The sequence below is a fragment of the Notothenia rossii genome, assembly GCF_949606895.1.
Source record: "Notothenia rossii genome assembly, chromosome: 7".
Taxonomy (NCBI): Eukaryota; Metazoa; Chordata; class Actinopteri; order Perciformes; family Nototheniidae; genus Notothenia; species Notothenia rossii.
This window is the reverse complement of record NC_136905.1, coordinates 77,365,282-77,378,259: the sequence shown is the minus strand read 5'-3', so window position 1 is coordinate 77,378,259 and position 12,978 is coordinate 77,365,282. Positions and strand designations below refer to the sequence as shown.

The 12,978-nt window shown below is 40.3% G+C and overlaps 2 protein-coding genes across 2 annotated transcripts in view; both read right to left on the bottom strand.

Annotated features, from left to right (window-relative positions):
• The window catches only part of eif2ak3 (eukaryotic translation initiation factor 2-alpha kinase 3), a 29,350-nt gene extending 27,319 nt beyond the window's left edge, over positions 1-2,031 (bottom strand). The window contains exon 1 of the mRNA XM_079641238.1: positions 1,490-2,031. Within this exon, the coding sequence (XP_079497364.1) occupies positions 1,490-1,803 (314 nt within the window). The 5' untranslated portion in view covers positions 1,804-2,031. The remainder of the gene's footprint in view (positions 1-1,489) is intronic.
• A 1,074-nt stretch (positions 2,032-3,105) lies between these two features.
• Positions 3,106-11,904, bottom strand: rpia (ribose 5-phosphate isomerase A (ribose 5-phosphate epimerase)). The gene is made up of 9 exons (XM_079693848.1): positions 11,574-11,904; positions 10,735-10,795; positions 10,518-10,573; positions 10,072-10,131; positions 9,820-9,884; positions 9,672-9,740; positions 8,989-9,130; positions 7,436-7,535; positions 3,106-5,706 (listed from the first exon to the last, which is right to left on the bottom strand). The coding sequence occupies exons 1-9, from the start codon at positions 11,742-11,744 to the stop codon at positions 5,609-5,611; spliced, it is 822 nt and encodes a 273-aa protein (XP_079549974.1). The 5' UTR covers positions 11,745-11,904; the 3' UTR covers positions 3,106-5,608.
• Between the last annotated feature and the right edge of the window lie 1,074 nt (positions 11,905-12,978).

Sequence of the window (12,978 nt, the reverse complement as noted above, 5' to 3'; positions counted from 1 at the left end):
TCTGCCTGAAACTGTAAACTTTTGAGTGACAGAATGCTGGGGGGTTTCTCAGCTGAGCGACATTCCTTTGCAAAACAGCCACTTGTCAGCTTTGACTTTCATTCTTCAAAATAAATCAAAGCTGTGCTTTTCCTTTATAAGAACGTCTATCAGTATGTCCAAGAGAACTTAAGTTAAACTACTGCTCTTAGAAATGTCTACTTTGTGGAAAAAACAACAGATCCCAGCACCCAACATGTCAACATGGGAAGACACACACTTTAGATTGTGTTTGATATCTTTCTGCTTGTGGTGCAGAGCCCCTTTGTGTCAGCTTTAAATGTCCTCATACATTATCCCTTGCTTCTTCCTAATTCCCAATTAACTGTGTTTAATTAAATAGACAGACTCCTATTTTACTTTCCTGAGCTAAGCCATAGCCACATAGCCTATCTGCTGACAGGAGGAGATAAGCGACAGGCTCCTGAGAGGACGGTATCTCTGCTGCCAAGTGATTAGGAATGTTCCCTTTCAATGTGATTTCTGTATGATAATAAAGGGAAAGCAATTTAACTTCCACAGTGCTAACTGACGAGTGAATGTGAAAAGCAAATGTGACAAAAACAACCGGAAACAAAGCAGACATGGTGCTGCTCATAACATCACACCTATTTTAGATATTTGCATTTTCACATAAAATGAATGAACTGCAGTTGTGAATGTATTTGATCTGTGGACTCCAAGAGTTTTGATTCACAGAGCAAGATCATAACGTACCAAGAAACCAAAACAACATCCAACATATGACAGTTCAGAACATGTCTCAGTTTCAAGGTGGACACTTTGGTAGACACTTTCTGATTTGATAAACAGGAGGGTGTTTTTCCCTGACATGCCAAGCTGAATAAACATAACTGTACTGTTATATACTTCCAAAAATAATTTTAACAACCTACAATAAATAGTTTGAAAAATAAACACAAGTGACAAGTTAAAGTTGCTAGTACTAGTTACTCGCGTATTACATGGGGTTTTTCCTTCTTTTCAACAGACGCCATTCAAACTTCAATCAAAACAACCGGAAAATAAGTCAAACTCGCTAGTCATTACTGTGATTTTCAAGATGTATTCTATGACAGTTCTGTAGCACCGCAAAGCAATTGTTCCACAATTATTTAAAGGTGATATTGGGAGAAGAGTTGGGATAAAAAGAGTTATAATGGGGTTTTAAGTCGGGGGAACAAACACAACCACAACAAGTTTTGAGCGCAGTGCCACAGCGAAGGAATACTTGTCAAACACGAGACTGTAAGTTAGGTAGCTCAACAACTGTTAAATGCATGGTTTTAAGGAATCTTAATGACAAATAGACACTTCTTGATGCCTTAATTGTGTTTATTTGTCATTTTGGTAACATTTTTGCAGTTGTTAAATAACGTTACACGTGTCATGTGTACGATAATGGGTGTCTTGTGGCTAGCTGTCCGTTAGGCGTATTAGTTTGAATTACCTTGTCGGTTGGATGTTTCCGTTACTGTCTCCGAATGATTCGTCGGTCTCCCCAGCCGACCCGTTGTCATCATCTTCAACGGTAACCTCTGCTACAATGACCGGGGGGCCAACGTTCTCCAAGCTTCTCCGCTCCATGGCTCTTGCACCATCTTCATCCCCCGAGGTCGAAGCTGAACCCCGGGTGGAGAACTGTGGCTCCCTGCCGGTTGCGGAGCCCGGAGCTTGAGAAGTCCCAAATCCGATGAGCGCGTTTAGCAATAGCAGGAGCACCAGGGAAATGCTCACGTTTCCAAAGTGAAGCCCCCTTTCCATTTGTAAGACTGGCACATTAGTGAAGTATGAGATTTACATGCCACTGGCCTTGTAAATCTTAACATAAAAAGTGCAAAAAACAACAACCGGTAAAACTACAAACAAAACTCCGTTCTTTCTTGCAAGACGCCCTTCTCAATCTGTTCTTTAGTAAACATAAACAGCCACTGGGACACCATGTTATTCCCTTTATACTTGACACAAGTCTTGCCTTAGTAACGCTAAGTCCCGCCTTGTTTCTACACTGGGATTGGATAGTGAACTCGCTACATTCGGTAAAAAAAACATGCCACCGTTTCTCATTGGGTTGTTGGCTATCAATCACGTATAGTCGCATACTAAGCAGAACATGATTGTATCAGAGAACTGGCACTCAAGGAGGCGGGCTCAGAATGTTTCAGCCCCCCAAACAGTCAATTTCATTGGCTAATCAAGTGTTTGTCAAAACGACGCAGGCGCACTAGCAACGAGAGCAAAAGGTGACGCAAAAAAATCCCCGATGGCGAATCCTGTGGTAGAAATGTGATTGGTGGGATGTGTCGTAGTTCGTCCAATGAGAGAGACAATAATGATAAGCAACAGCGCTATTGGTCGACTTTACCCTCGTTGACGGAACGTAAGCGTTACATTCGACATTTCAGCTGTCATTCACAAGCAGTTGTCAAGACATCCGACATAAAAGAGCATCATGGAAAGCATCAACGTGGCTCACTGTAGAGGATGTACGTTTCCTGTTCCTGATCACGAGTTTTGTTTTCAATGTCAGATGAACAAACAGGCAGGGCTATGACTTAAAGCCTGTAAAAGCATATGAACGCGTTAAGGAGTGCATTTTCAAAATGTAACCTCATGTAAAGCTGCATTCCAGCCAAGAAGCCTGCAATATCTTGAGTTGTGATTTTATAAATAGGTATCACAGCTAGTTTCAGTTATTTTCAAAGTGTCATAAAGCATATGTACCCATCATTGCTTAATGCATGTATGATGTTTTTTACACAAGTTTTATTTCTGGGTGATATAGACTTAAAATGTGAACCCAGTTTACACTGTGCAAAACACAGCTCTTGCATTTCTAGCGCCCCCAAGTGACCATAAGGAAGAACGGCACCATAAAGATGTCCCGTCAGTCTTGAGTTGCAGATATATTGAGTTTGCAATCAGTGTGCAAAGCTAAAACAAGTGGAGGTTTGACACCCAAATAAATGACGATTATTTTCAATTGTGTTGCCAAGTTGTTCCACCACAGAATGATAAATATTGCATTTTCAGAGAATCATCAGAAATAAAAACAAAGAGGCATACTGTTATTATGTTTCTGTATTGTTTGACAAAGAAAATAGTACATTCACAGCCATATCACCATTGCAGTCAATTGGTAAAGGAATAAGAGAAATGCTGGTGCAAACATATCCAAAACATGGTGTACAACTTGGAGCCAAACTGGGCCACAGATTATCTGTTCAGTTAAGGTATCCTCTAAGTAATTCACATCCATTTCACTGATGAGTAGAATTACGCCAGAATAACATTTGATGCCACATACCTAAGCATAGTTCTATAAAGACACGTAGCTTTGCCTGATTACATCATGTTAAATCTCTCAGAGCAAAACATTTATATATATGTTTATATAAACATTGACATACAAAAATAAAGTGTAAGGCAAAAGCAGAGTGAAAATCTGCATTTCAAAATAAAATACATCATATGGAAATGAACATGACAAATTGGCACAATTTTTAAACAAATGGTGGTTGTACTGGACAGTAAAGTATTTTCATTGGAAAGACAACTTCACCACTTTATTTTTAAGAAAAGGAATGATAAGCTGCTGAATATCTTTTGAGGGAAAGCGGATAGCAGTGTTTTTGAAACAAATTCAAAGTATTTTTTATTTTCAACTAAATGAAGCATTGATTGTAGATGGCCGTTAGTCCAACAACTTGATCAGCTACGTCAATAGATGTAGCCATTAAGTAATAAAACTGACTGTTCTATTGCTTTGGCATGCCAAGGCACATCAAATGTGATTTTACTGCTGTTGGTTTACATTTGAGCTCTATAACAATTATGTGTGACCATTTTATATCATAACTGCCCATCATCATTACCTCAGCATGTTGCACGTCCCTCTATAGCTGTATTTAACATTAAGTTGATGGCACCAGACCTCCTGTGAGCAGATGGCTGATGTAAGGCATAAGAAATGTAACGTAAGTGACATGCAGGCACAAGAAGAGCAAACAGAGTGAAGGGATGTACTGTACATGCACAACATTCAGCGTGTGTTTGTTTAACAGAGAGGCTGCAGCCTTTACCTCTGCTGACTGAAGTGTAAATGTACGGCTGTTAGAAGTCAGAACGAACTGCAACTATTTCTCAAACTTTCTTCACTCAGGAAATCCACGGCAGCAGTTGGTATTACACGTTTCAAAAGCCAAGGAGAATAACTTCCATAATGAGCACGTACCACTCTGACAAGTGAAATAAACACATTTAAACATAGAGGCAGAATCTGAAACCAGCTCTGGTAAACATCCCTTTAAGAAGGAATATCAGGTCACATAATGGTGTCGTTTTAAGGTAAAAATGTGCATGTTATTTTACAGCCGTTTAACCTGCACAGTGGTCCGGAACTCTCAAATAAGTACAACTCCTAGAGAGGATGATGTAAAAATGTTGCTGAGTACAGTTGGATGCCTAAGATGATAAAACATTTGTATCACTGTTACAAATGAAATGAAACATGCCACACCAGGAGCTTCAGTTACACTGAGACACGGAAATAACGTTGATGCTGCTGTCATTTTAAGAAGAACATGTTCCAGAGAAGAAACAGGAAGTGCATGCCTTGGAAATAAAGAGGTGAATTCACGTTGTCTTTTGGTTGGTGGTTTTTCACCTCGTCTGTGCAGAGGTTCCCTGCCCTTTGACATCTTCTACTTATAGGGTACCCGTTCTTTGTTACATCTGTCAAACCATGTGTTGAAATGTCTGTTAGAAGCAAGCGGCATCCACTCTATATTTATCACCACCTGCCTCTGCGTTATAATGTGTTTTGGTGACACTGTATTGTGTCGCTAACACGATAATTAAATAATGGAAGCTTCATAGCTGCACCACAGGGTGTCCCTAAATTACCAAAGAGCTCATTAATGTTTAGAGCTTTTTCGGTTCAAATTAGCATATTAATTACTGAAATTCATTTAATGAAAGAGTGTAACTTTTCGATGTTGTGGGTAAGAGTTCATATTACTCTTTTTCTGATCTAATTAAACAAAAAGACTTCAAGGCATATCAGCTTTCTGACTGATGACAATGCATCTACTGCATGCTAGCAGATGGCAAATCGTTTGGTGTAGGATTGAGCAGAATTACTTTAATAAGACTTATAATATAATCTCAAGGCACATCGTAGTTTCATTTTGCAGAGGTGCAATGATTCACCACAGCTCTGCAGACATCCACTCAAACACGTTCATTACAGGAAGAGTCAATAGTGAGAACAGAAGGCCAAACAAAGAACATATAATCAATAATCAGAAGCACTCGATTTGACTCATCAGGCACTTTAAAGCTCACAGTGTCAGAAGCACCACTTGCTGGATGAGAAAGCCCGAGTGTTCTGAGGTGTGTGTGTGTGTGTGTGTGTGTGTGTGTGTGTGTGTGTGTGAGTTTAATCCAGTTCTGCAGGAGGAGCAGCTCAGTCCAAACACTGAGAGCGGCTCTAAATCAAAACCACGGCACTTGTGGGTAAAGTGAGGTCTGTCTAGCGGAGGGTCGACAGTGAAAGTGATCAAACCCCTCAGTTGACTGCAGGGTCTCGCACCTGCACGGTTCCATCCTCCATCCCAAAGTACGCTCGTTCCGCCATGCCGACGAAAAGCCCCGTCTCCACCACACCTGCAGAGGACACACACACAGAGTCAAAACACAAACAACACTTTCCCCAGTCTTCCTTATGGATGCTTAGTACTTCATTCATATTAATGTCTTTGTTACAAGTCTCTTGCCAAGGAGTAGTTGATCACTTCCTGATGCGCAGTCATACTAGTGAGGTCCTAATTTGGTAAAAAGGAAATCATTCTTGCAGGAAAACTGTTCGCAACATGGACTGTATTTAAAAGTAAGTATTTTAAGAGTGTGTATTTAGAGTACACCACATTTTTGTTGCCGTTTTGAAAAATATCCAACACAGTCCAACTCACATTCATTTAGATCAGGGGTTTTCAAAGTGTGGGAAGGTGAGCCTCCCCTCAGAGAACATAAGAACAGCCACGTAGTAGCAATGTAGACAGGAATAAAGGCAGATCATCCTCTGGCTGCAGCCTTGACCGGCACTTGCTTTTGATCAAAGTCAATTAGACCCTCCAGAAAAACGCGATTCTGCGATTGCAGAATTTACCGCATAATCAGCAAAATGGCGCAGATTTGTAAAAGGCCACATATTTATCAAAAGGCCGCATAATCCCCGCATTTTTCCACACAAAGTTGAGAAGAAAAAAAAGTTAACTCGTCTTGACGTCATCAGCTCGCGCATCACAGAATGTAAACAACACTGTATAGAGTGAACGTGTGGAGCTCACACGATAGAGAAAACACCAAGAGGAAAAAATCTAATCCATCTCATTTACCGAGAACATTTCGACTAAAGACCGGGCAAAAAGTGGGGGGAAACTATTCTGCACCCCGTGCAACTGTGTGTTGGAGCATAAGAGAAAATCGACGGTGACGACCCACTTTGATTCATTCAAACATTCGAAAATGCTTTCTGCTGCTGCGAACAAGAAAGCCAAACAACTCACGTTAACCGAGGGATCAACCTCCAAAACCCTTTCGAGGGCTACAAGAAACGAAGTTAGTAGCCTACAAGATTGAAGCTGGTCAGATAACGAACGAGTAAATGAAAACAGAATGAAGCGGAGAAGTGTGTGTGTGTGTGTGTGTGTGTGTGTGTGTGTGTGTGTGTGTGTGTGAGATTAAAATAGCCCAATTGCTTTTACAGTAAATAAACATTGAATGTGTTTAATTGAATAGTAAAGGGGTTTAACGTTAGTGGCAGGTTGTGTGTGAGAGAGAATAAATAAGACAGCCCAATATTTAAAAAAATTGTTATTCTTTTTTCCCGCATATTTAGCATATTTCGCAACTTCTCGCCATTTCACCGCATAAAAACCCCGCATGTTTAATCGCATAATCAAGGATTTTTGCCCGCGTTTTTCTGGAGGGTCTAGTCAATGCGGAAAACCCGCACTCACACAGGTAGGTGGAGGTGAAGGGAATGAGCACTTTTACAGCCTTTTTGGCGAGGTGGGGGAACTCGCTCTCCACAGACAGCCAAAAGTGACACACCTTTTCTGCCAGACGCTGTCTCCTCTCTCACTTTAGGTAACTTCACTAAAGATCAATCCATGTTGCCGCTCGCATAAAGTTAGCAGAAGTTAACGAGCTAGATTTCACTGTTTCTCGTTATCTTTTTCTCACGCTGCGCCTCCCCTGAAGCTCTCTGGCGCCCCCCAGGGGAGGCGCGCATCACACTTTGAAAACCGCTGATCTAGATTGATAAAAGAGACTACAGGTACAATATGTATTTTAAACTTTCCCTTTGACAAACCAAGAGGCAGCTCCTCACCTGGGATCATCTTGATCGCCGTGTTCACTTCCTTCCAGTTCTCAGCGCGCTCAAACTTCCAGTCCAGGATGAAGTTACTGTTGTCAGTGACCACAGGACCCTGAGACACAAACACACAACATGTTGGTTTATTTGTTTAAATTGCAAAGTAACACCATGAAGGCTGTGAGGAAAGTTCATAAGAGAGGAATGTGTTTATAACACTAAAAATAAAATGCACACACAACTAAAATGTTGTCATAAATAAGTATTCACGAGATTATATAGAGTGACCATGACTTAGTTCAACAAGAAAACTTTTTTTTTGATGTTGAACAATTTATTACTCAGACTGAAAGCTGATTTTGTCCAGATAATTCCAGAGCCTTAATAAACAGAGTTGACACATTCCTTCACCTTAAGCTTTCCAAAGGTTTTCCAGTTAGAAAAGCATCGCCGTGTGGCCTGACGTTTGTCTTTAGGTGATTGTGTAACTGTGAGGCTAATGTTGATTAGATAACACGTCTGTGATCATGGAGGCCGGGACTCATTAGCACACAAACAGCTTCCAGCCTCAGCAGTCAGAAGGAATAACACAACCATGACGAACAGGAACAGACTCTGTCTCCTGCTGGATGTTGTTCAAATTAAGGACTGAGGACAAAGTAAATCATTAACTGTATACTCTACTGCAGCCCGTTAAAGAGGCAGATACAGTGCATTTGTCATTTCGCTTTCAGCACAAACTTTCCTGAGGACAACACTTTCCACAGAAACCTTTCCTTAGATGTGCCCTGTGGCGGTTTTTGAGAACAAACAAGTGTATCTTACATTCAGGGTTTCTGACAAATGCGATGAAGGCATTTCCTTCCACAAAAACATTTTCAAAGCCCATTATTTAAGCCTTTTAAAAGCATACATTCTTTATATCCACACGTACTGTACGTTGCAGTCTTTTTATTGTCCACCTTTGCCTGCACATTGCATCATATTTAGGCACCGACCACCACTTATAGATTAGCCTGATAGTGTGAGGCCTCAGGTAGACATGCAAGTTACGACACCAGCGTGCACATGGGAGAAAAAGGCTCCAGAGTGCTACTAGAGGTCACACACTCCACAGGTAACTTCTCACACACGAGTGCAGGAGGGTGTATTAACATTTCAATCGGTTGGATGCTACACAATCAGATGCTGTTGGTACCTGTACATGTGGATAGATATGTACATTGTAATCCCTGTAATTGTTGCTGTCTTTTTGTTGTTCTGTTGTTTATGTTTTTATGTCTTCATGTGGAACCTACTGCTGCATGTCTCCTTTGAAAAAGAGATCAATGATCTCAATGGGATTCCACCTGGGTAAATAAAGGTTTTGAATTGAATTGAGATAGCTGCAAATAATCTGGTTTAGCACACACTGCAGTGATTGGACAGGCTAAGGTTCATTAAAGATATCAGAAATGTACTAAAGGACAACCTAAAGAAAAGCTGTGAGTGAAAAGAAGAAACTGGAGGTCTCTGAAGAGAGCACAAAAAATGTGGGATAGAGAAGGGACAGAGAATCGTCCACTCACCGCTTTACTGACAGCCATCCGCAAGTTGGCCTCCCCTCCGAAGCGCTTGGCTATCGCCCTGGAGACGGGGACGTACGCCATGGGGATCACCTCGATGGGAACTCCCTTCTTCCACTGCTGGCCCAGAGCCTTGGAGTCCTTCCTGGAAAAAAAAAAAAAAAAAGAAGGTAGAAATCACCATGAAATTTCCCCAAATGATGTTACATTGCGACAATATTTTCTTTTACTATACATTTTCTGATATTTGAAAATGCAAATTAAGCATTTTCTTATTAAATTATAATGTGCAAATATGATATATTAACGAAACTTTCATCTGAACATTGGTTAAAAGCAGGTTCAAAAGTCTTCATTCACTGTGTTGATGTGTTCAGGTCAAAGGTTTTTAAAAGAGGGATTTGTGGATATCTCTTTACATTACTCCATACATTGAAAATACTCTACAACTGTACATTTTCAACATTCTTTGGACAAAAAAAAAAGTTATATAGATCAGGCTATACAAGATAAAAGTACAAATCTCTGTAAAAAAAGATATATTTCAGAATATAGATAGGAAGGAAACTGTAAAATATTGTGTTGTAAGTCCTAATAGTGTAAGGAAAAAATCTATTTAGAGAAAACAGCCTATACAGATATTTATAATATACTTATTTTGTTGAGTTAAACTAGCAAATACAAACCTGTAGTCTGCGATGACGACGAAATGTTTAGCACAGCCGGCTACGATCTTCTCCTGAGTCAGGCAGCCGCTGAGAGACAAGAGGGCGAGAGTGAGACAGAAACCAGAGGAGAGGCTAAGTTCTGCTGCGTATATTAAACTGTACTCACCCTCCACCTTTGATCAGCGTCAGCTCTGCGTCCACCTCGTCTGCTCCGTCTATCGCCACGTCCAGCTGGGTGGGAGGAACGGCATGTATTACAGAAGACAACAAAGCTCCACCATTTAGATATTCCTTTGCATTTTCACAGAAATCCTTTTCAAAATGCTCCAATTCAAGCTGACAGGGTTTAAGCATTGACTTATTGTGGCCCTTTCCTCATTTCTATTTCTTTCAGATGTATTTATCGAACTCATTGTACCTCTGGGTGCCTGTCCAGATCCGACAGTGTGAGGCCGTGCTGCAGGATCAGCTGACGAGCCTGTGGGGGGGAAATACAGAAAAAAAAAAGTGAAAACCAGGAGAAAAGGAGACAAAAAGCTGCATTCAGATTTAGTATTTTTAAAGAACATGAAAACAGTCATTATTAATGTTGGAAATGTAAGTATGAATTCATCTTCTCTTGCAAATCCATGTGTATTCATCTTCGACAAAAAGAAAGTGTGTGTGTGTGTGTGTGTGTGTGTGTGTGTGTGTGTGTGTGTGTGTGTGTGTGTGTGTGTGTGTGTGTGTGTGTCAACAAAGCCGCAATGTTACAGTACATGCTGTTGACAAATACTGTGCATGTACCAATAAGCCACCAGGATGAAAATAATTAGATGTCATGTTGTTCTAGTCTTAGTAAGAGACTACATATCACACACCAACCTGGAAGGAGGTGGGCACACACACGATGTTCAGCTTCTCCTGACGCACTCTCTCAGCTGGAAGAAACCACACACACAGTTAAAAAGAATAATGAAAGTGTTATATTGATACATTATAAACTTTAATATAACGGTGGTCAAGTTATTGTCTAAATAACTTGGGTGTTATTTTGAGACATCACCTGCCTCCAGTATGACTTCATGATGGTTTTACTCACCTAGTCTGTCCACAGCATAGACAATGGTTGATCCACTGCCCACTCCAACCACTTGGTTGTTCTATTAGAGACAGAAAATATCTCAAAATGATGCAACATTTCACAACAAGCCAAGAGATAAACATGCTAGTCGATGTGTTGAAATGGAGCAGCAGCAATGGACACAATAAGAGGAACTTTTAATATAATAAGTTTTAACAAGAACAAAACACCATGAACACATTCATGGTAAAGTCTGAAACAACTGCCTCAACAAATACAATTAGGTTTAAGACAATACTTTTCTTATGGTTTCAATGAATACAGTGTCACATGACCTACAAGATGGGGATCTGTAGTGGATATTTTTTTATTTGACAACCTGTTCCCACTCTTTCTACCAGCATTTCATTACCAGTAATGCATGGTCTATTTCCTGCTCTATTTCATTTCCATTGCACCATGTTTAATAGCAGTTTAAATGGCAAGTATAATGTAGATTACATCAACCTAGCTTCTGTTTCTAATGTCAGCTCGTTTATTTCTGTCTGTCAATCAGTTAAAACTACACTGCCCGTCCTGCTATTAGCTAACACATGCTGTAACATACGGTTGATATATTTAGTCCTTAATGCCGAACAAAGTTAGCCCACTATCCCGGAACAAGCATGCATAGCACTGAGCTAATTCCCTCCCAAACCGTGCATGTTAGATAAGGGGAATAAGTTAGCAAGCTAGGCTAACTAACCTGGTTGTATAGTAGCTAACTCTGCTAGCATGCAGCATATGAGAACTACACATGGCTGAGGTGGTGGACACATTTGGTGATATTAAAATATATTTTAGACAGTTAAATGTACCTGAACGTGGTTATCCACAGCAGCATAAGCGGCCAGTTTCTTCGCCTCCTCTGCCATGATATTAGCGGACTGAGAGAGCAGACACACGTGTTTCCTCCTGCTGGATGCTGAAGAGAGAAATCCAGCTGCGAGTTTACCGAAGTAGGAGAACACACACCCCTGTAGTCTCATGGCCCGGCCCACAACACACACACGCGCACACAAACACACTCACGGGCCCAGAGACAGACAGGTTACTTCTCTGCACCAAGACGTGAAAGGCAGACTGTTGTTTTTGCTTTAAGCCCTGGTTCTGACAGCTGGTCACCTGTCTTAACTCTTATCATATGCCTCGTAGATCTGCTGTGATCTGCGCATGTGCAGCACGGCTGTTAGATTGAAAACTGGGCAAAACAATTCAACTTCAGGATAACACTAGAGAGCTGTGGTTCTATGCTAATATGGGATATATATTGTTTTTTGGACAGTGCCTTTTATGTATTGGAACATTTTAAATACATAAGAGATTGACAAGGAAAATAACTTGAGGACACAAAAAAGACCAAAAAGAAAGCATTTGTGTATTTGACAAATGTTAAATTGAATTTGTATGATCTTTTTTCTTTCCTTGTTTTACTTTATTTACATATATTCAAGTTGTAATTGTCTTGAATGGTAATAGTGTAATAGAAAAATTGTTCATATACGTGGTGGCCAACATTTCCACAAAGTTGAAGAAATAAGTGAACATTATATAATTCTGATCAATACTGACGGAGATCTTACCTGAGTGTGGAGCGGAACATCTACAGTTGTCCTGAGGGTGGCGCCAGAGGAACAGCCATGAAGTCAGTACTATTTTTAATGGTGTATCCCTTTGGGAGCATGACTGAGCGGAGCAGTTTTTACAACTTTCATATCAGATTATGAGATTTCTTTAGTACAAAGTTGACAATTTGGCCTGAGGGTGGTGCAAGATTAAAGAGTCCAAAATAAAAAATAGTTTTCTTCTTCCCTTAAGAGCTGGAAATGTATGCTATAAATTTCATCACAGTAAATCTGCCAATTAGACTTAGATTTTTCTTGTGCACAACAAAGAGTGAAGTTGTAATTGTGAGCTTTGGGAGACATCAGAGAGAACTGGTGCAGCTACCATAATTATAGACCTCACCCATGAGTCATGTGTTTTTAATGGGATATGCAGAAAACCCCTTTCTTCATTAAAGTAAAAGGCAAAACTTTTATCCTTTAAAAGGGATCTGTACAAAGCCTTTGCCTTAATGAAATTAAATAAAACATGTGTAAAATGTTGATTTAAATCAGGAACTGAGGGTGACCAAAGACTACACACACAGGAATGCCAGTATTTTTGGAGTTCCACAATTGTATTTTTGCATGAAGCAATGGTCGTGTTGAGTATCCCCAC

What these genes read in the sequence shown, in the direction of transcription:
- rpia (XM_079693848.1), bottom strand. Translation starts at nt 11,744, where the DNA reads ATGAGACTACAGGGGTGTGTGTTCTCCTACTTCGGTAAACTCGCAGCT. An exon ending in ATCTGGACAGGCACCCAGAG is followed by an intron (nt 9,885 to 10,071) that starts GTACAATGAGTT and finishes CCTCCCACCCAG; the next exon opens with CTGGACGTGGCGATAGACGG. An exon ending in GGATGGCTGTCAGTAAAGCG is followed by an intron (nt 7,536 to 8,988) that starts GTGAGTGGACGA and finishes TTTGTGTCTCAG; the next exon opens with GGTCCTGTGGTCACTGACAA.